Genomic DNA, 25,000 nt, shown 5'->3' with positions numbered 1-25,000 from the left:
TCTTCCTGACCCTGCAGTTAGCCTATCTTTACTGAAAACGTACTACACAAAAAAAAACGTCAGCTAGGCGTTGACGCACCACAAAACCTGTATATTCTTGCAGACAGTGCTTTATATATTACAAAAGACTTCACAAAAATAGAAATTTTTACACCATCTTTTTGGTTATATTAAAAACAGTTTTCTTTTTTTTTTTTAGATAAATAATGTAATTAACCTACCCCCCCCCCCCCCCCCATCCCTTCAGCATATTTAATAATAGAATTGCACAAAATGAAGAATATTGATTAATATGTTTTGAATATAAAATTAGTTTTAAAGTTTATAGATATTTTTAATTTTGTTCGAATATAAAAACAGAAATGATTTTTTTTTTAAATGGATATTTAACCCTTTTTCTGAATAAAAACAGGGTTGACTGCAGAGAGACGCGTGTTAAAGAAAACTGCAGTACCATCGTAGTTTACCTGGACAAAGGTAAATGGCTCGAGTATTCTAGAATTAGTACCAAAAAGTTTAATACCTGTTAAACCAATTAAAGGAATTCTTAGTGTTTTTAGTTCTAAAATTATCATCCTACACAAACAGGCCTCCACTGAAAACACCGAGAAGAGAAAATCGAGGTACACTGAGAGATCAGCTAAACGCCTGAAGTTTGATGTTTCAAGTGATATATGTGTAAATGACTTCGAGGATGCATCTGTTTCGGTGATTTTGGAGGATGAACTTCATTTGGAATGTCAGCAAGAAATAATAATATCTACACCAGAGGGCCAAGAGAACAGTGTTGTAACTGATGGTGGTGATTGTGACAAAACGCAGGTGTCCACAGAAACTCAAACAACTAAACTACCCATGTTCAGCATAGAAAACTTTGACAATGATCCTGCTGGTGTACATTTTTACACTGGTTTTGAGGATATTAACAAGTTTTATTTCGTTTTACACACTTTGGGTCCTGTAGCATATTGCCTAATTTACATGTATAACCAGGTTGTAAAGTTGGATGTTCCAAATCAATTTTTTCTTTCGCTGATGAAATTAAGAAGAAATACCACAAATTTTGAGCTATCGCGCATGTTTGGCATATCGGAGAAAGTAGTTCAAAATGTCATAATTACGTGGATTAATTTCTTATCACATCAATGGCGACAAGTAAATATCTGGCCCATACAAGAACTAGTTCGCCATTTTACACCGTCTGGATTTAAAAGGTTGTACCCTAAAACTAGAGTTATAATAGACGGGACAGAATGTCCCATCAAAAAACCAAAAAATCCGAAAGCACAACAGTTAACTTTTTCTTCTTATAAAAATCGTAACACGTCCAAAGTTCTTGTTGGTGAAACACCTGGTGGACTAGTTTCCTTTGTGTCAAGTGCATATGGAGGTAGTGCAAGCGACAGACAGATTACTGAACGCACCTCTTTGCTCCACAATTGTGATCCATATGATAGTATTATGGCTGATAAGGGATTTAATGTCCAAGACATTTTCGCACCAAGAAATATAACCATAAATGTCCCTACTTTTTTAAAGAAGAAAAACCGTCTCTGTGGCAAAACTGTTATGAATGACAGACGTATCTCAAGCAAACGTGTACATATAGAGAGAATTATTGGGTTGGCCAAGACTTACAAAATTTTGACAGAGCCCATGAATGTAACAGAGGCTAGCTTAAGTTCTGATATCATTTTTGTATGCTTTATGCTTTGCAATTTTAGGACTGGTATAGTTCCTCGGGATGCTTAATGATCCTATAGTTCGACATCTATATATACATATGCATACGGAATATCAGGTAATTTTGGTGTCGTGAATATTTGGCAAATTTGATGTCAAAAAAGTTTGAAATTTTGGTCTTTTATATTTTGGCGCATTTTTACCTAAAAAGAAAAAAACCAGATTGCTATTGCTAACTCTGTAAAATCTTAATGGAAATATTGGCGCTTTTACAATGTTTTCTTTAGCATCATGCAAGGTGAAGATAACGAACAGTGATCAATCTCATAACTCCTACAAGCAATACAAATTAGATCATCCATCTTTTAAATATAATGTCAATAACATTACATTATTCTACAAACTGAAGTATGTACAAAAATGTACCAGTATGTGAATACTGAATAGTAATGTAGTGTATGTGAATAGTAGTACATACAGGTAGGGAGTTCCAAGGTAGTATACATACTTGGCAATTACATTTACCATATGGTACAAAGAATAAATTCCGTTCAATATAAGTCACGATAAAAATATCTTTCCAAAACAGCTGTTTTGAAGTACTGTGTATGGAATGCATGGAGTTTCTCCAACATTTGCGCAATAAAGCTATCATCTCTTTCAATGCGCACACATTTGATGTCCGATATGGTGTACACTACCAAATGACAAATACATCGACCACTACAAAACATCTGTCCTTGAACTTGATAATAATAGTTGTGAGTCTTGTTGAGTTCAAGTCCACCTTCTCCCTCCGTAAGATATGGTACGGTTTTCACATTAATTTCTTTGTTCTTTGCTGTAAATGGACATTTTACTTCGAGTAAAATGTCATCCGACACTATTCCATCAGGACTTGCTCCAATGAATGGCATGTTCTGTGGGACAAATATTCCGCATCTGGTCACACTACTCTTTGTTGTTCTTTCATAAATGCTTACTGCTTTGTCTTCATTCTGTCGCCCATGTTCTGTAGCTTTTGAAATAAAAAAAATTCTGATTGATCATTGAAAATGCAAGTTTCTCTCTATTGGTCTTTTCTGTCATTTTACACACTCGTCCAACATTTGAAGACTGTATGCGCTTCCGTCTTTCATCCATCCAGATAGAATTAGCACCTTGACCTCATGTTTTCAACTCAATACCTTCGGCTTGTTTTTGTGTAAGTGAAGTTAGTCCAAATACCTCCAAGAAATTGTCCTCTGGAGTCTTTTCAAAGTAGTCATGATCATGTGCCAAGGCCCTACCATTTGCTGGTTCAAAGATCTGAAATATTGGAGTTTGGGAAATACCTTTGAAATTCAAACAAACATTACAAAAATACTGCTGATATTCCTCAGGGTCAGTTCCTACTCCAACTGGGCGTGGATCAAAGTGAACAGAGTTTCTGTGGAAGGATCCCATGCTGACATTTTCCATTTTTACAGGCGAACCTTGTGTTTCTTTACTTGACTGAAATGACTGAAGTTTTTCTGTGCATGTGTTTTCAGCATTGACAAATTTGTTTTTAGAAAACATAACAAGTGCATACAGTACCGCACACACATGCTTGCAATGGGCCCCAGGTCCCATTCCGGCACCACACTCACATTGGCATACTAAAATATCACTTTCACTTGATATGCTTACATCTATATTGCAGAACACACTCTTCTTCATTGCAGCCCTACACGCTGACCGAAAGTAAAAACACTGCATTTCCTCATCTAAAAACATTCTAATGTAGCATAGATATTGTTCATTGTACAGTTCAATGGGAACCTTGTCAAGCACTTTGTCAAAGCCAGATAAATATGAATGCACATGGTTAAGCTCCACTGACACGGTCTTGCAATCACTGTTTAAATCTTTGTATTTCAGTGGGTCAGGTAGCTGCATGTTGTACTCTGGAAAATCATCGCTACAGACACCAAAGTTTTTATTGCGGTCATAAGCTTCTAATCTGGAAGGGAAAATATAAATTTAATAGACAATTTAAAGTAATTATTCACTATCAGAATATGACTAATACCTGCCTCCGTAATTTTTTTAAAAAATAATGAAATGTTTTATAGATAGCTTGACTGTAAACATGTGAGCTGAGGCATGAGAGTCAATCATACTGTGTTTGTATAATTTTGTTTTGTTATACCACAAAACTGAATTCTCTAAAATACAGTCAAATGCACATGTGTACGAATATAATTATACATTGTACTACATGTAGCTCTTTATTTATTTCACAATAGTGCATGTGGATTCTTGTGCATCTAGAACAAGACTAATTGGCTATAATTTTTTTTAATTCCACTGACTGTTTATTAGCTGGTATGTTGCAGTTTGACAAAAAAATTATGATTTGGATGTGCCAAAAGATAAAGCATTCAGATCCCACTCACATCAGCACAACACTGATTCATAATACATGTAATAATATCTAAGGTAGACTGCAAATTTTGACCAATTATGGATGCACAAGGGGCAAATATACAAAGAACAGTTATGATTTAAGACATATACAAGAGACAGACATGCATAGCATACATGTATTTAACAAAGTTTTGATTATAATACAATTTAGATTGATTGGAGTTATTGGTAACAATGATTGGGGACTGAAAAATATGACTATAGATGTAGTGCATTTACATCACATGTACCATTGCTATATGTACATGTATAACAATAATGATTATATTTAAAAAGTTGATCATCAAAGTGCAAGGGACACTAGGGGATGGTGCTTGAGAATCTCTTAACCCAAGTTGTATTAAATAGGCTTCTTATTGTTTCCAAAGCACGATTTTAATGTACAATAAAATGTATTATGTCAGTTGTGAGATACTAATATATGTGAAGGTGTGCAACAAATCATGTAAACAAACAGGGGGCTACCTGCTTCGAGACCAATTCATGGGGTATAAACCAACTTTATAGAAGGAATTTCTGCAAATATCTCATCAGGCTAATGTAGTTCTACATGTGTCTTTCGTCTAAATCCCATGCCATCCATTTTATTTGTCTTATTCTGCCATTTATCTAATCGAACCCGAGCTTTTCGGTGGGGAAATATTAGTATCTCACATGTGGTCATCTCAAAAGCTTACAGAAGGTAGAAGCATACTATTCTGAACGACTTACACCTTTTTGGTTTTGTATGAAATATTTTCATTCTAGAAGGGTGGGGTTTAATATGTACATAAGATCTATACAAGCTATCCATATTTCAGGTGCCTGTGGTGGGTAGGGACTCACTGAGCGAGGCCCTTACATTTCACTACCCATTTTTTGGACTCAGAAATAAGTTAAACATTTTGTGACCATGCATTTAATGGCTGTTTCACGTTTTATCAAAAATCAACCTCTGGTTGGTCAATTTTAAGGGGAGTGCATACATCCCTTAAAGACCACCCAAAATACCATATGGTTTCTATATGGATCACTGGAGTGGATGTGGGTGGAGACCCTTACAGAAATGAGATGTACCCGAAAGGTACCCAAAATGTATCTGTAAGGTACCCGAAGCAACTTTTTCCTTGAAAAATGTACCCAAAAAGTACCCGCAAAAAACTTAGCCATTTTTCGCCAGTACCTGGAACGTACCCGACTATTGTAAAAAGTACCCAAAATGTACCCAGATTAAAAATTGAAAAGTTAAAAAGTACCTGAAATGTACCCAACAGAAAAATATAAATGTTCAAATGTACCCGAATTGTACCCAGGGTATCAATTAAGGAAGTTAAAATGTATTCGATATGTACCCACTTTAAAGTTACTAAGTTGAAATGTACCCGAAATGTACCCAACAAAAAATATTAATGTTGAAATGTTTACCAGAAATGTACCCTGGGTAAATTAAAAAGTTAAATTGTACCCGTATTGTACCAACTTTAAATGTGACTATTGAAAATGTACCCGAAATGTACCCATTAAAATCAATCTTGTAATTTCACAACAGATACAAATAATATGAAAATAAACATTGAACAATTTCACAACTGATTTTGAAATAAGAAAGCTTTTATAGTAAATTGTACCAGCATATGTACCCAACTTCAATCTGGCATGTTTTTTTTATTGATGTATGTATGTTGTAGACATTTTTTGTTTTAAATATATAATATATATATCAAATAGTGCAAATCCTGTTGATGTTAATTAATTTCAATTTATCTATAAAAAGTTTTTTTTGTTCTTCCATTAAGGTAGCTATAGTATTAAAGAAAATCTGAAGGATTACATGAAGGGATCCATCCCTAAACCTCTAAATGGAAAGCTATTTTCCATTTTTAAAAACATAACAATCAAAAATAAATAATTGTAGAGACCTATTGGTAATTAAAGATAGTCTTTTGAACTTGATAATGCTACATGATTGTTAGTCTGCAGCAATTTCATAAGAAAAAATTATCTGACAGTCACTGAATTTAATTTTCAATTAATTCTTAATATATATATATATATATATATATATATATATATATATATATATGGTAAACAATCTGTATATATCATAATACATACATATATAGATCTATCTTTTTTTTTTTTTTTTTTGGGGGGGGTGTTTTTTTTTTAATATTGATATACACTGTATGTCAAAAGATGTCCCTGCAGAAGGAAATTGTTGAAGATCATCATATTATTTTTATAAACTAGTTAACTTATTAATTAATTAACCAATCAATTCAGAGCGGGTCTTCACAATACTTGGCTCTATAACAACCGTAAATTGAGATCGGTTCCTGATAAAAAAGCATTGGGTGTGCACTCCGAGTTCCCGCGCATAGTCTGCATGCAGACCATGCAGACGCCATGTTTATGATGTTGTGACCTATCGTAAACATTATGAACAGACAAAGAATAGCCTTCAACAGGGACCCGAAGGAGTTCGTGGTGTTATCCTGAAGAGACTCCCAACCATTAAAGGACACAAGGCATGTTTCTAAACTTTTTCATTTTTTCAGCAAAATTAACTCTTTTTATGCCTAAAACTACTTTAAATGTGTTTTAAATGAAATATTTTGCGTAGTTTTTGAGTTTGAAAGCGATGAAATTCAAATCTTGCGATATGCATATTTTCTTTCGCGAGTTTACGCGCCATTTTGTGTGACGTCATATGCGCCCTCGGGTTTGAAAACATCTATTAGCCATTTCATAAACAGATTAGATTTAATCGACAAAAAAACAATTGTCACGTTAACGGATTGTAAATAATAATGCATTAAGATGTTTTGTGCCGTGCTCGGGTGTAATAGTTGTCGGTAGAAAGGATTTAGACTGAGTATTTTTCAATTTTTCGAAGGAAGGTACGAGAAAAAAGACGTAGATAATTTTTTTGTTGGAACAAGAACTTTACCTTAAAAAACACACCCAGTCACCTTTTCAAACATCGCTTGGACAGAGACCCTGATAAACTGCGAGAAAATGGATATATCGAAGCTATAAGCACTGGTAGGCCTATAGCATACATTCTGTTTTGCTCTTCAAATTCAATACACACTCGCATCAACTGACCTTCACCTTGTAACAACATATATCGACGATTCTACCAACTGGTAGATTTACAACAACAAAAAATAAAGATACAAAATAACTGAACTTTTAATTATACAAATAATAGAATATTGTATTTCTTAACTTTAAATTGAATTATAAAATTATTTCTTTATTGAACGCGTAGCATCTTGAGTGCGTCAGTAGGCTATAACGCCGTGTTCCCACTTCGTACTTCCTAAAGACGTGCAGATCACAATTCAAAAATAGTAACAAGATTGCTTTATCAAAATAAAATAATGTGATTACCACTTTAAATTTGAATATTTTTATTGATTTCTGTGTGTGTTGTCTTTTTCTTTCTTTCCGAAATGCACGCTTGGCATAGGATAGGGCCTAGTTGTCAACAATTTAACGTATCATAATTTGTCTAATCCAAAAATAAATAATGATTGCACTGTATATTTTAGAAAAACAGCGCCAATTACAGATGTATAAAGGAATAACATCCCCAAACAGTTTGTAGACAGCGACCCATATAAACATTATTTACTCACAATTTTGCCGATTTCATACACGCTTTACTCGCTATATTTGGGTATTTACATCGTTATATGTGTGCACTGGTGGCGAACACATATAAAACTCGGACAATTTATCAACATCGATTTAAATGTTGTCCAATGGTAAATTAATTAGGCCCCTAAAAGTTGAGTTTTTAATAATATCTCGCAGTACTTTCACAATCCGAAGGGCGCATGTGATGTCACTGTACCACGTGACTACGTACCTAATTAACTTGACTTTGAGAAATCGGGGCTTAGATTTAAGTCTGTATTGTGGTTAATTATCGCAAAATTTCGGCGAACGAACTATTACAATTAATTACTATAAGCATAAAGAAGACAAAATGCATGTAATATTGTATACTTTTAAAACATGAGATATGTCCTTTAAGTAAGTGATTTACACACTAGTGTATTTTGTAGATTCTTTGACTTCATGCCAGTCATGATCACTGATAATCCGAAATTCCTCCGATTCTTATCCCTTTCACATTTGCATCTGATGATCTTCACTGCACATTACATATAAAGAAAGCAAGGGTAACAGTCAGAGGTATCTTGAATTATGGAACTCATGTGTCTTTTGTGAAGAAGGACAATGAAATTCGCTTACTAGTCGGACACTTAGACGATTTTCATTTTCTACCCGGCACTTGATAACCCGCGATTTGCATCAACTAGATATCTACTCGCTAAACACAGCAATGCTATTTCATTTGTAACACCTCATAGTTTAACCACTCTTATTATGTACAAAGCAGGTCAAACTGAAATAACTTAAGTAACGTCGGCATTATGTTAAAATCAGCTCGATCCGCTCCTTTATTTTTATGTTGTCGCAATACGAGAAGCGGATCGAGGAGCTGGTTTTAATCAGATTGGTCCGAAGGAACAGTAAGAGTTATCAATTGACAAGTAAAAATTTAAGTTGATAGCACAAGTGACCAGTGATTAGAAATATTTATTTATTGTCCTGTAATTTGGTTATTGGAAGGTCTTTGGTATCCTTTGATTATTTACAATTTCATTTCTCTTTCAGAATATAATTCATGATAGATACAGAATTTATATGGTGTGACCACTGACCAGACTGGTTTCAATATGCCATTCTGAAAATTACACTATGCAGACCTGGATCAATGTTTATATAGTTCCAAAATGAGTTTACTCTGAATGCACATTTTAGGTAAGTCCAATGAGACTGCTAGGCCTATGTGTATAGTGGATGGGAAGTCTGGTGATGATGACCCTGATATGTCTTAAATTTGTCTGACAGCAAGTCAAATTGGGATGACTTTAATTCCACTATCAGTTTCAAATCACTGATTTAATTTGAACAGATCATACAAACTGTTTCTATTAATTTTAAATATAGATATATAACATGCCCACAAAATAATTGCATTATTATTATTTTTTAGAATGTACGTCATCAATGTTCTCCCAAAGGAAAGTGAGCAAAAACTTATCCAGAGAATCAACAGTACATTTTTGTGAAACTTTTTAAAATGTGCAGGTAATATTGCTGTTAAAATATTTTGTATCCTATGATCTGTAATAAAATATAAGTGGCATATTGATATAACTTTAACTTAGTTATAACTTTTCAATTAAAATGGGTAGGGATTTTATATTTGTCATTTTTATTCTTTGTGACAAGAAAATATTTTTTAATATATATACAAACTGTATATTTAAGTACCTCATTAATGACCTTTTGACCTACTAAGGCTTTCTGATGGTACCAAATTTGATCTTCTGACCTTGACATGAAATTTGACCTACTTGTCTTGAAAAGCGTTAAGTTTGGGGGCATCCATGGTTCACATTCATGTCTTGAAATTGAAGTTCAGACTATGAAAAGATGTTGCTGTTAAGAATGATTATCTAGCACAACCATTTAATGCAAAGTTAGATAAGTTAAAATATTTTCATTGCAATCTTGCCAGGTATTGTATTGCATGTGTTAATCATTTATGATGAAAATGTTTTTTTTTTTAATTTCTTTCATTTATGCACTTATTTACATGTATTTGTTAGATTTTAATCGAATTAATAATAAAGGAACAATATCCAAGAAAATATAATATATAAGTATATTTAATTTAGAAGGTTAAAAGAGACGAAACGGGTGTAAAATAAAGATAATTTAAAGCGTCAAGTGAACTGAATTAAAGACAAAAGTGCAGTAAACTACATTCGTATTGTGATTTGGTTTTATTATATTTCATTAAAGACCAAAAAAAAAACACCGTACGGTTGCTCCACGGATCACTGAATGTGGGCGGAGCTTATCCATGGTCAATGTTATTTACCTGGAATTTACCTGGCCAAGAGATCGGTTGTTGTGTATATTTTTATGATATACACAGGACATTTCTCAGCTTATTACAAATTATGGCTTAGTGTCTTGATTTGTGCAAAAAAAAATTAAAAATTAAAATTTCTACCTACATGCATACCGCATTTCTTCTTCCCGTAAACCTTCAAACTTGGTCATATTTGTGTATTGCAAATGACAGGTTTAGCCCATTTCTAAACCTTTGCTTTTTAAAACTTCTAATTAAATTGTTATATATCGTATATAAATAATTTCCTAAATATAATATTACCCGGCGTTTCCGGGCACTTCCTGGTGTCCTGGGAGTTCGCGGTGTCGTGGGTGTAGTAGGTAAAATATCCATGTTTCGAGAGAATGAATAAATCCAAGTAGATCTGTGTACATGTACAACCAAATGAAGAATGATCAAGATACCCCTCAATATGGGCCGTCTGTAGGGTTTCTGTAGCTGTAGTGTTTGAGTAATGGTGGTATCCCAAACAGAAGCTGACACGAAGTCTACCCCCCTCCCCTTCTCTCTCTCTTTAGGGTTTCTGTGGACGTAGTGTTTGTGTAACGATGGCATCCCAAACAAAAGCTGACACGAAGTCTACACCCCCTCCTCTCTCTCTCTCTCTCTCTTTAGGGTTTCTGTGGAGGTAGTGTTTGTGTAACGATGGTATCCCAAACAGAAGCTGACACATAGCTAGTCTATCCCCCCTTTCTCTCTCTCCCTTACTCTCAATCATTGACTAAACGAGTAATTATTGTCATACGTATGCAACACTATTGCCATGCCATATTATTTCATCTATATTATTGTTAGTTTTACACATTTCTCTCTCTCTCTCTCTCTCTCTCTCTCTCTCTTTATAAATGTAAAACCTGATAAATTATAAATAGCTCAACTCTCTCTCTCTCTCTCTCTCTCTCTCTCTCTCTCTCTCTCTCTCTTTATCTTTATAAATATAAAGCCGGCTAAATTATAAATAGGGTTGTTTTTTTTTATTTGCAGGAGAAATAGGATATTACGAAGAAGAGAAGCTTTGTCATAATTTGTTATAGTATGAATTAAATGCATTTTTTCATATATTAAGATTCTTCATTTTTTCAGGAAACATGGTTGGTAATATTCATGAAAACTAGCAGAACTCCAGTACATTTGAAGTGTTAGTCAAGCATACTTTAGGAGAGGCAAGCAAAGTCTGGAAAATGCCATAAATGGTACCCGAAAAGTGCCTAAAATGGCACCCAGAGTGTACTTAAAATGGTACTTATGCTGTACCCTGAATGTACCCATTTTGTACCCGAAACGTACCTAAACTGGCACCGGGTTTCTGAAATGGTACCTGGATTGTACCTGAAAAGTACCTAAAATGTACCTGGATTGTATCAATAATGTACCCATAATATACCCTGAAAATGTATCAAAGAAATGTACCCAAAAATGGGAATAACAATGTTGACAAAATTGTACCTAAAAGGTACCCCAAAAATTAAAACCTTAAAAAGTTGTACGGGAAAGAAAATGTACCCAAAAAAGTACCCGCCTCTAGCTAAAAATATTTTTAAAGTCCGGTTCCAAAAAGGGTAGACTTTTGGGTACCCTTTAGGTACATTCTGGGTACCTTTTCGGTACTTTTTAGTGTACCCGAAGCGTACCCAAAGTGTGTACCCAAAAATATTGTACCCAAAAGGTACTCTAAAAATTGATACTTGGAAAGTTGGAAATAATAAGGTACCCAAAAGGTACCCCGGAAAATTTTAACTTAGACAGTTGCATGGGAAAGAACAATGTACCCGAAAAAGTACCCGTCTGCAGCTAGAAATATTTTCAAAGTCCGGTTCCAAAAAGGGTCGACTTTTAGGTACACTTTAGGTACATTCCAGGTACCTTTTGGGTACACTCCGGGTACTTTTAGGTGTACCTAAAGTGTACCCGTAAAGTACTCAAAGTGTACCCAAATTGTACCTGTAATGTATCCAAAATGTACCCAAAAGTGTACCCAACAAAGGTACCCAAAATGTACCTTTCTTCTGTAAGGGGTTCATCTATGGTCATTGTTATTTAACTGAAATTTACATGACCAAGACAGCAGGGTGTTGTATATAGTTTTGATACACACAGGACATGTCTCAGGGCCGTCTGCAGAGTTTCTGTGGTCAGAGTGATTGTATAATGGTTGTATTCCTAATGGTAGCTGACACACAGTCTACACCCACCCCCTCTCTCTTCTAAATTATTGACATGTATATCTGATATTTTTGGCAAATAAATGTATTTTGGAATTAATATACATCATATATGCATGTATACATGTTTTTTCCATTTACATATATTGTTATGTTTACACATGTGCGCCTACAACACACGTCAAGTGAAACAATGTACCGCTTCTTGATGACACACATTTTGTGTGTGTGTGTACGTACGCCTATTTGTTTACTTCACTTGCACTGTTTACCTGACTCGTAATTAAGCCACCAAAATGTAGTTCTTTATTTGTATTTACCTTTCTATAAGTTCATTCTTGCATCCAGACAACGTAGCGCCTCTATTTCTTAACTCTCTGCGCAATTCAGGCAATTTCATTTCGCCGTACATCTTTCGACTCACCATGACGTAGCAAAAGTGAAGGACCAATGCGGTGATAGCGCCGTCTAGCAGAAAAGAGCCGATAACTCCATGCCGGTAAACCATTCTCAGTAAACCAGCCATCCCTCTAAACTGGCCGGGGTTTTTTTCGGTGAGCCAGCCGGGTTTAGAGAAGTTGCACTGTATATGTTCATAGACAGGACCACAATGTAAACTATAGTTTGTATAACTAATTGTGCAATCATGCATAAATAAAGGTTATTATTATTATTATAGAACAATGGACAAAGCTAGGTAGATCGTAAAAGTTTGCTGAGTTCTCACTATGAAAAGTATTTTGTAGCTATCAAAATTACAGTATAATCTGTCTAAACCGGCTATGTGTGGTTCCAAAGAAATTGGCCGGTTTGCACAGAGTCCGGAGTGCAGAATGTTGACAAGAATGATAGTTGCTTCCCTTGTATTCACTATCTATGCATACGTGTGTAATGATTGCTAACGTTGTAATATATCACAAAAGAATTCAAAATGTAAAAATATAAATGTCAGTATTTTATTGTCGTGCTCATTAGAAAAAAATTTCAATTTTCATTAAACAGTTTAAAATCTGGGAATTATTCCAGCAATTTTCTGTTGGTAAATTGTTGATTTCGTCTACATCATCGCCGTTATCAAGTACTACATTATGTACGTTCGTCAAGTTTGTGTTGTGTTCGTTTAAAATTTGTCTTTCCCAGCTTTCATTGTAAATGTATCGCTTTCAACTGTCTCAATTTGTGAAACGGAAACTAATGCAATGCCGAGTGATCGACCGGACATGGTGAGTTGTGCTAACTAACTGTATATCATCACTGTCTGACTCGCCGTAGAGCTCCGAGAAGTCCACAAAGGGAAACCCTGCTTTTGGAAAACATAACGGGATTGTTGCCGATTTTGTTTCATTCCAAGAATGTATCGAATTCATCGATTAATTGAACTTTGCCTTTTAATGTCAGTTCTCGTCTCTATCGTTAGGGGGAGGGCGCCAATAACTTGTGCGTGGTGCTGTCATAATTGAAAAGTGCACCCCTAAAAATAAGGTTTTATTTTAAACTGATCGCGACTCATCGCCAGTTGCACTCTTTTACTTACCTGTGGCTTCCCTTGAGACACCCTTTGTGTACACCGCGTGTGATCGACCGAATACCGACAGGTTGGTCATCGTGGGGTGGCTGGTTTAAATGCGATAATTAGATCTAATTACGAGCAGTTGGGACCTTGTGTACACCGAATACAATTGACCGCATCAATTAGGGTGGTGTATCATTGAGGGGCCGGTTTACACAGGATAATTAAAGTTAATTGATAGCAGTTGGGACTGTGTAAGCCGGCCGATATACAGAATACACAGTATCCGGAGTACAGGGAATTATCAATAAAGGATTTGTTAAAGAAATGTTAGGGACTATATTTTGTGGCCGGAATTGACAGAGCGCCGGAGTACTCAGAGGCCGGTTTGGACAAATTATACTGTACCTATAAATGACAGAGTCCCAGTAGACGTGGTAGAAATCTGAGGATTGTTGTTGATCGTGAGACGTATCCTCACTGTCTGTCCAAACACTGCCGGGTTAACAGTACCATAAGAAACAGACACAGATCCAGAGTACAAACTACTACCACCGCCACAACTTCCTTCACTTATTGCACCGACTGATCCTCCTTGGAGCTGTGAGAGGGAGGAACGTCCATCTTCTGACTGAAATGAATGGGAAAAGTTTCATGTACACATTTAAAGAATAATACATTTAACAATTATGTTTTAATTGTAGGCACACTCTTCACTGTATATTTCATTAAAAGGTCAATATGAAACGATTTCGAACAGTGGTATTTTACTTTATAAACGTAAAGATTGGTATGAATGAAATTTAAATTGCATATAATAATTTGCATTGATAAAAAATAGAGCTGTAAACGTGTGCATGGAATGAATTTGGTATCCGCTTATCGTTCTTGGTTGTGTGTGCTTGTGACGTCACAATGATCCATCGATGTAAACAACGCCATGAAAATATATTGTAAACCATTTTTTTTATGAAATCCCTCACTAATTTCAGAATTTCAAATTTCAAATTTCTGCCCAAGTCAAAGTGAACTGCTAATTTAGGCAGTTTCTGAGCAGTTCACTAATTCATAGGCAGTATTTTAATAGTTTCAAGCAGTTTAGCATTAAGGGGATATGATGCTGAGATGAAAGTAATTAGATTTTTCTGAAAATCATTTTATCATAGAAAGGAGGTCTCTCCTGTTTGAAAAATACAATTTTTATATATGTAAATGAGTTTGTTTCCATGGTAACAACCCCTGAACCTAACAATGTTGAAAAAACACAAAAGGCCAAAATTTAGCAGTTGTAGATCCAAAAATATGTAGTCCGAATTTCCTCAGCGCCTCTAAAAAATATCTTTTTGAGGATAGAGTTTTCTAGGAAAATGGTCAAAAACATTAACTGAATGTTAAATTAGATTTTAATTATTTTACTATGAGTTAAAGATGGCATCCATAGCTACAGGACTAACCAAAAATATTGGCATGTCAATGAATTGGATAAAAAGATATGATGAACTGAAGGTCATCTGAGGTCATTGAAAATTGCTACAAATAAATCGGACTGTTTTTTGTTTTTTTCCTCTAAAACACATTTTTTTTAAAACATCAAACACAACGTTTAAATCTTATGTTCTTAAAAGTGGTTAATTTGTGAAAATATTTTAGTTGGTATGAAAACGAATTCAATTTGGAAAGAAAACTGTCTGAATTTCCTCTGTCTTTTTTTTTATTTTGCACTTTGAGCGTAAATTGTTCAGATAAACGCCAAAAAATCATATCCTGTATGAATGTATATAGAATTTTTGAAAAATTTCATAAAAAGAATACATAAAGATACCAAACCAAACAAACAAAAAACCCCACTTAAAATCATATTAAAAATCATATCACCGACCAACCTAAATGTTCTGATCTCATTAAAACTTTAATACTTCAGTGAATCTTTAACCACAAGAATCAGATGTTTGGCTCGAATTGTTTTGAACACAGCCTTATTTTGCTTTGAAAAAATAATTCAAATAAGTAGCAATCTGACATCCGATATTGATACCGTAATTGCGCCTTAGTATTTAATAATCTAAGATAGACTTGTGCCATTAGTTGTAATTGAATCAGTGCATGTAATTCATTATAGTAAAAGCGTAAACTGTGAAAAATACAATAGAATTGACATGAATCAACGGATGATGGACACATACTAATTAGATCATTAATGATTCAACTAGATACTCACGTAAAGAAATTATGTATCGCAGATCTACATTATGTACCGCTCTAAACTGCAAATATTGTTTTAGATGTATGTGTAAATTATTTGATTGCTACTGACTCTAACTATTCTAAAGTTTCAACTGATATTCTAGTGAAACCTATTAATGTTTTGTAAAGGGAGGGGGTGTAGCAAGTTGGGCGCACTAAACATTTTCATAATTTAACTATTAATGAAAGTTGAAGATAACGAACAGTGATCAATCTCATAACTCCTATAAGGAATACAAAATAAAGAGTTGGACAAACACGGATCCCTGGACATACCAGAAGTGAGATCAGATCTCGGAGGGGGGGGGGGTGTTAGTGCTTGTGCTTCATCTCCTCTAGATCCCCATCTTTATTACTTTTAAAAAATTATACAAGAATTATAATTAAATGTTTGGTTTTCTTTCTACGCATCTGCGGAGGGGGTGGGATTGGGTCTATTTGAATATGGAATTTGCGTAACAAATATGCCCGTTTCAAAGTCGAGTAGAGGCAATCTAGAACACTCGTTTAAGTCAACCCCCCCCCCCCCCCCCCAAATCTGCAAATGAAAATTAGATGGGTAAAATACATGTACTATGTTAGATTTTTTAAAGCATATACAATCATTATTTGATGAGAGCAGCTACAGGATGATAAAGTAAGTTTTGATTTTGCCAATTCCACATTTCCTCCGTTTTATGACATCTAGGTGTTTCGACACGTATCGGCCGATCTAATTTCAAATCAAAACATCTAACAATACATATAATTTTGATTCAAATAAGCAATTAAACTTACGTACATTTCAATTATTTTTGCAAAAAATGCATGCATACACACCTCATTTGGACTTTCATTTTCTCTGATGAGTAAATCCATAGGTAATTAAATTCTGCCATGCATCTATGCAGAAATCAGTGCTAAATAATTTGTAGCCTGCTTTGTATATCTCTACTTATTATGGTACATGAGGTAACATGTATCAGATGAACCAATGAATTGCATTAAATAATTCACAAGACACAGACACAGTATATACATGTACCGGTAGAGGTATATACGTGAGTGGTACCACATGTACCTATGTGCCGACAACATGTTTAGTCCTCGGGTAAATATATTTATGTTCCCCAAACAAAGTTTGGGAACATATTGTTTTTACTCGGTTTCTTATTATTAGGGTCTTCCGTCTTCAGCGAAAGAACCTTCTATTATTATATTGTTGATTTTTCACTTTTCTTATTATTATTATTATTAGGGTCTTCCGTCTTCAGCGGAAAACCCTTCTATTATTATGTCTCCGAACACAAAGTGTCGGAGACATATTGTTTTTGCTCCGTTTCTTATTATTCTTATTATGTCTCCGAACACAGTGTCGGAGACATATTGTTTTTGCTCCGTTTCTTATTATTCTTATTAAGGTCTTCCGTCTCCTGGGGAAGACCTTACTATTATTGTTCGCGTTCTTCTTCTTCATTATTATTATTATTATTATTATTTTCCTTGGTAGTACACGCGTATTTCTCAGCCATTTCTCGATCGATTTTCACGAAATTTTCAGGAAAGATGTCTTTTGGTGACGAGTCTTTGCTTGCAAAATTTCGTGCTTGACGTCACTTCCGGTCAGGAGTTATCTCTCTTTTAGTGACTTTTTGAAGGGCCTTGTTGTCCACACATCTCCTCCGTTAGTTTTGAAGCTAGAGTCTTGAAATTTCTACACAAGATAGAGTAAACATTTTAGAAGATTTGTGGGGGATTCGATTTTACCGGAGGCGATTTGCCTAAAGGCTCGCCTGGACCTGAAAAAATGGATGCCAAAATTTTTCGCCGATTTCGGCGATTTTTGACCTTTGATCTCCAATATCTTTTTTCTTGCAAATATTTTGTTAAGACATGTAGAACAAAAGTTGTGCACATTTACGAGATCTTTTCGAAAATATCAAGATTTAGGAGATAGCCCCTTCAATTAGGGATCTAGAAGGACTCAAAGTCTAGATCAAATATCTCAAAAATCGTTAATATTTTGGTATAAGTCAAAGAACAAACAATGTTCATCTCAACAATCCAAATCTATTCATATAAAAATTTAGGTCATATGTTACGTAATAAGGGATTTTAAGGGCCAAAACCATAAATTTTTTACCCCTTGTATCTCGAAAACGACAAATATTTTGAAAAGCAATAAAGAACAAAAGTTGTTCAGAATGATGATCTGAACAATATGCATATTTCGTTTTTACCCTATATGGCCCCGTTAGGGAGCTACAGTTTGGCCCCTAAAAATTACTTCTAGAAATAACTCGAGAACGGTAAAGAATTTCTAAATACTTGTTGAACAAAAAATGTTTGAAATGTCATAACCTTTCTTACAATATCAAGCAAAAGGGGCTGACCCTTTAAATTAGGGGCCCAGAAGGTTCCAAAGGTTTATGAGAATATCTCAGAAACTATTAATATTTTGTAATAAGTCATTGAAGCGGAAATGTTCATCTAAACGAGCTTGTTCTTATCAAATCAAAAAGTAGGTCATATGTTACGTAATAAGGGATTTTAAGGGCCAAAATCATAAATAATTGACGCCTCATACCTTGAAAATGACAAATATTTTGAAAAGCATTATTGAACAAAAGTTGTTCAGAATGATAATCTAAACAATATGTACATTTCGTTTTTTCCCTATGTGGCCCCGTTAGGGAGCTACAGTTTGGCCCCTAAATATTTCTTGTAGAGATAACTCGAGAACGGTAAAGAATTTCTAAATACTTGTTGAGCAAAAAATGTTTAAAATGACAAGGCCTTTCTTACGATATCAAGCAAAACGGGCTGGCCCTTTAAATTAGGGGTTCAGAAGGGTCCAAATGTTTTTGAGAATATCTCAGAAACTATTAATATTTTATAATAAGTTGTAGAAGCGGAAATGTTCATCTCAACGAGCTTGATCTTATCAAATCAAAAAGTAGGTCATATGTTACGTAATTAGAGATTTTAAGGGCCAAAATCGTAAATATTTGACGCCTCATATCTTTAAAATGACATATTTTTTGAAAACCATTATTGAACAAAAGTTGTTCAATGTGTCATAACCTATCGATCAATATCAAAAATGGGTCTGTGGGCCTCATGGCTCGCCTGTAGAGTCGATTTTTGTCGATATCAGTCGATTTCAAAAACTTGTAACTGGTAAATATTTTGTAAGGACATATTGAACAAAAGTTGTTCAGTTTATCGAGATCTATCGATTGATATCAAGAAATAGGCCTATGGTCCTAATGGCTCGCCTGTAGAGTCGATTTTTTGTCGATATCGGTCGATCTCAATAACTTTTTACAGGTAAATATTTTGTAAAGACATATAGAACTAAAGTTGTTGAGTCTATAGAGGGCTAACAAATGACATCAAGAAATAGGCCCGCGGGCCTTATGGCTCGCCTGGAGAGTCGAATTTCAAACGAATTTCACCGCAACTTTGCTTCAGAAGCTTATGATATGAAAAATTGATTATATCTAAAGTGTCTTAAAGTCGGAAACTAAATTGGGACTCATTTGTCTTTTTTTTTTTTTTTTTTTAACTCCGAGTGCATCAACAAATCGGACGGAAGACCTACTCGTTCCTCGCAACGAGATCGTGTCTAGTTAAGGTCTTCCGTTTCCAACGGAAGACCTTCTAGTGATTCTACTGTTTATTATTATTAAGGTCTTCCGTTTCCAACGGAAGACCTTCTAGTGATTCTACTGTTTATTAAGGTCTTCCGTTGGATGGATTTTCCTGAAACTTTCACAGTTCATAGGGAACGATGGTACCTCGAGGCATTTTTTTCATTTTTTAAAAATTCACTTCCGTTCGTCAGATACGTCCGATTTTCCGGTTTTTGAAAGAAACTTTGTCCGGGGGTAAACTTGAAAACCACTAAAGATAATCGAATGAAACTTTCAGGGATGATAGATCTATTTTCTCTATGGTGCATGCACGTAATATTTTTTGTCGCCGTCACTTCCGGTCGTCACCGGAAGTGATCAAATAAATCATTAATTTCAAACTTTTTTCTTTCAAATTGAAACCTACTTTGGTTTACTATATCTCGTTCTAATTCTCAAAAAATGTTGACCCCACCGGAAGTTGAATCTCCAACTTCCGGTTATATCAAAGAAAGACTATTCATTCTCTCATTTTTCAGTGCCATAAATCTCGGTCATGAAACTAGTTAATGAGTTGAGTTTTACATATATTATAGTCACTATAAATGTCTAGAGTAACGTCAAATATTTTTGTAAATTCACTTCCGGTCGGCAAATACGGTTTATGAGCTGTTTCCGTTGTCAATCGTTTTTCTCAGAAACGGTAAAAGATAGAGTCACCAAAATTTCAGAGTTAATAGATCTCACTTTGTAGGGGTGCAGTAAGGGGGTAAGAATGTCGGCCGTCACTTCCGGTCGTCACCGGAAGTGATTAATAAATCATAAATTTCAAACTTTTTTCTTTCAAATTGAAACCTATATCGGTTTATTAGGTCTCGTTCTAATTCTCAAAAACTATTGACCCCACCGGAAGTTGAATCTCCAACTTCCGGTTATATGAAAGAAAAACTATTCATTCTCTCATTTTTCAGTGCCATAAATCTCGGTCATAAAACAAGTTAATGATTTGAATTTTACATATGTTATAGACATTATAAATGTCTAGTGTAAATTGAAATATTTTTGTAAAATTCACTTCCGGTCGTGAGATATGGGGTGGACATATTCAAACCTTGTTTTTTCAGTTTCTCAATAATGAATATAGATAGACGCTTGAAACTTGTAGAGTTGATCAACTAACATTAGTCCATTGTACACATAGATTCAATTTTTTCGTCCGTCACTTCCGCTCTATACCGGAAGTATTTGAAAAATGTCGATTTTCCGATTTCTTCGAGTGATTTCTCAGAGATGGTGGATAGATTTTCTTGAAATTTTCAGGAATAATGTCTTATGAAAGGACCTTCCTAAAACTATTTTTGTTTTTACAAAATTCACTTCCGGTCGGAAAATATGGGCGATTTTCTGTTTCTCAAAAGGAATTTTGTCCAGCATTTTTCTTGGAAAAGGTAAAATATAGGTTCATCAATTATTCAGGAATTATAAATCTCCGTTTGCAGTCGTGCAGTAGAGGGTTGAACATGTCGACCGTCACTTCCTGTCGTCACCGGAAGTGATGGAAAGAATCGCAAATTTCAAACTTTTTCTTGTAAATTGAAACCTATACTAGTTTGTTAAGTCTCTTTGAAAGTGTCAAAAGAATATTGACTCCGTCGGTAGTCAAAACAACTACTTCCGGTTTCTTGATAAAATACATTTTTACTTTTCATCTCTTTGTCCCCATAAATCTCGCGTATATTTGAAGTCTTTCATATGATTTTCACATGTCATAATAAAAGTATCAACTTCTAAAGTTTTGATAATTTTGTTTTTCAAAATTGACTTCCGGTAGGTAGTAACCTACTACTTTTTCTTTCTTTAGTCTACTTCTTTTTGTTGAGAACTCTTTGAGATAGAGACGTGAAATTTTCAGGGAATATAGACAGTAAAGAGTCGCTGTAATTTATAGGAAAACGCTTAATAAAAGTACTTCCGGTCATCACCAGAAGTTACGAGAAATGAGTAAAAGGTTCGATAATACATTTCTCATTCATTGTTAAGGCTTATTTTCTGATATATTTAAATGGTTTTCGTAGGAACAGAAAGCTCTTTACCGGAAGTGGTCTAACGGAAGACCTACTCATTACTAGCAATGAGTTTCTAGTTATTATTTTTTTTTTTTTTTCCCTTTCGTCTCCGAGACCGCTTGATAGATTTTCCTGAAACTTTCACAGGTTATAGACAACGATGGTACCTCCAGGCATTTTTTTCATTTTTTCAAAATTCACTTCCGTTCGTCAGATACGTCCGAATTTCCGGTTTTTGAAAGAAAGTTTGTCCGGGGGTAAACTTGAAAACCACTAAAGATAATCGAATGAAACGTTCAGGGATGATAGATCTATTTTCTCTATGGTGCACGCACGTATTATTGTTTGTCGCCGTCACTTCCGGTCGTCACCGGAAGTGCTTAAATAAATCATCAATTTCCAACTTTTTTTTTTCAAATTGAAACCTACTTTGGTTTATTATATCTCGTTCTAATTCTCAAAAAATGTTGACCCCACCGGAAGTTGACTCTTCAACTTCCGGTTATATCAAAGAAAGCCCACTCATTCTCTCATTTTTCAGTGCCATAAATCTCGGTCATGAAACTAGTTAATGAGTTGAGTTTTACATATATTATAGTCACTACAAATGTCTAGAGTAACGTCAAATATTTTTGTAAAATTCACTTCCGGTCGGCAAATACGGCTTATTAGCTGTTTTCGTTGTCAAGCGTTTTTTTCAGAAACGGTAAAAGATACAGTCACCAAATTTTCAGAGTTAATAGATCTCACTTTGTAGGCGTGCAGTAGGGGGTTGAGAATGTCGGCCGTCACTTCCGGTCGTCACCAGAAGTGATTAAAGAATCATAAATTTCAAACTTTTTTCTTTCAAATTGAAACCTATATCGGTTTACTAGGTCTCGTTCTAATTAAAAAAAAATGTTAACCCCACCGGAAGTTGAATCTCCAACTTCCGGTTATATCAAAGAAAGACTATGCATTCTCTCATTTTTCAGTGCCATAAATCTCGGTCATAAAAGAAGTTACTGATATGAATTTTACATATGTTGTAGACACTATAAATGTCTAGAGTAAATTGAAATATTTTTGTAAATCTCACTTCCGGTCGTGAGATATGGGGTGGACATATTCAAACCTTGTTTTTTCAGTTTCTCAATAATGAATATAGATAGACGCTTGAAACTTGTAGAGTTGATCAACTAACATTAGTCCATTGTACACATACATTCAATTTTTTTGTCCGTCACTTCCGGTCTATACCGGAAGCATTTGAAAAATTGTCGATTTTCCGATTTGTTCGAGTGATTTCTCAGAGATGGCTGGACATCTTTTCTTAAAATTTTCAGGAATAATGTCTTATGAAATGACCTTGCTATAATTATTTTTGTTTTTACAAAATTCACTTCCGGTCAGATAATATGGCCGATTTTCTGTTTCTCAAAAGGAATTTTGTCGAGCATTTTTCTTGGAAAAGGTAAAATATAGGTTCATCAATTATTCAGGGATGATCAATCTCCCTTTGCAGGCGTGCAGTAGAGGGTTGAACATGTCGACCGTCACTTCCTGTCGTCACCGGAAGTGATGGAAAGAATCGCAAATTTCAAACTTTTTCTTTTAAATTGAAACCTATACTAGTTTATTAAATCTCTTTGAAAGTGTCAAAAGAATATTGACTCCGTCGGTAGTCAAAACAACTACTTCCGGTTTCTTGATAAAATACCTTTTTCTTTTCATCTCTTTGTCCCCATAAATCTCGCTTATATTTGAAGTCTTTGATATGATTTTCACATGTCATAATAAAAGTATCAACTTCTAAAGTTTTGATAATTTTGTTTTTCAAAATTGATTTCCGGTCGGGAGTAAACTACTACTTTTTCTTTCTTTAGTCTACTTCTTTTTGTTGAGAACTCTTTCAGATAGAGACGTGAAATTTTCAGGAAATATAGATAGTAAAGAGTCGCTGTCATTTATAGGAAAACGCATCTGAATAGTTACAAGAAATGAGTAAAAAATTCGATAATACACTTCTCATTTATTGTTAAAGTACATTTTCTGATATATTTGAATGGTTTTTGTAGGATCAGAAAACTCTTTACCGGAAGTGGTCTAACGGAAGACCTACTCATTACTAGTAATGAGTTTCTAGTTTATTATTATTATTATTTTCTTCTTATTTTTCCTCTTCTTTAGTGAGAAATTTGTCCGCTCGATTTTATGAACATGCTTCGACTGATCCACTTCAAACTTTGTGAGCTGATAGAGGGTCATTAGGAGGGGTGCAATCACCTTTTCAAAATGGTCGCCGTTTCAAGATGGCGGCCAACAAACGTCAAAAAATCAAGGTTGTCGGATTTCAACAAAATTCGATTTTTAGGGTATTTTGGTGACTCCGAGTCCATTTCCACCATCAATTTTTTTTTTTGAGCCGCCATTTTCAAAATGGCCGCCATATACTAATGGCGGCCAAAAAATCAAGTCCGTCGGATTTCAACCAAATTTAGTTTTTAAGGTTTTTTGAGAATCCTGATCTGGCATTAAAAACCATTTCTGACATGGGGAGGTGTTCGGAGACATTTGTGTTGGCATCCCAACACAGTTATAGCTCGTTATTCTTATTCTTTTCTTCTTATTTTTCCTCTTCTTTAGTGAGAAATTTGTTCGACCGATTTTGTGAAAGTGTTTCAACAGATCCACTTCAAACTTTGTGAGCTGATAGGGGGTCACTAGGAGGGGTGCATTCAACTTTTCAAATTTTCAAAATGGCCACCGTTTCAAGATGGCGGCCAAAAAACGTCACAAACTCAAGGTTGTCGGATTTCAACCAAATTCCATTTCTAGGGTAATATGGTCACCCCGAGTCCATTACCACCATCAATTTTTTTTTTTTGAGCCGCCATTTTCAAAATGGCCGCCATATACCGAAATATTTGAAAGTGTTAAAATCTCTACAATATTTGGGTTCTGGGGTAAATGGAGGGTCCACAATTCATTTCTAGCATCAGTATTTCCTTCCAATCAATTTTCAAATGTTTCAAAATGGCCGCCATTGAAGAAAATGGTGGCCAAAAATCAAGTCCGTCGGATTTCAACCAAATTCAGTTTTTAGGGATTTTTCAGAATCCTGAGTGCATATCTGGCATCAAAAATCATTTCTGACATGGGGAGGTGTTCAGAGACATTTGTGTTGGCATCCCAACACAGTTATAGCTCGTTATTAAGGTCTTCCGTCTCCTGCGGAAGACCTTACTATTATTGTTCGCGTTCTTCTTCTTCATTATTAAGGTCTTCCGTCTCCTGCGGAAGACCTT

General features: G+C 34.8%; 1 protein-coding gene across 2 annotated transcripts in view; it reads right to left on the bottom strand.

Annotated features, from left to right (window-relative positions):
* Window positions 1-25,000, bottom strand: part of LOC125665419 (titin-like) — a 197,062-nt gene that overhangs the window by 131,952 nt on the left and 40,110 nt on the right. For both annotated transcript variants that reach the window (XM_056156017.1, XM_056156018.1), the window contains exon 4: window positions 14,198-14,420. In XM_056156017.1, the coding sequence (XP_056011992.1) occupies window positions 14,198-14,420 (223 nt within the window). The remainder of the gene's footprint in view (window positions 1-14,197; window positions 14,421-25,000) is intronic.

This window comes from Ostrea edulis, chromosome 2 (genome assembly GCF_947568905.1).
Source record: "Ostrea edulis chromosome 2, xbOstEdul1.1, whole genome shotgun sequence".
NCBI classification, from domain to species: domain Eukaryota; kingdom Metazoa; phylum Mollusca; class Bivalvia; order Ostreida; family Ostreidae; genus Ostrea; species Ostrea edulis.
This window is presented reverse-complemented; position numbering and strand designations above follow the sequence as displayed.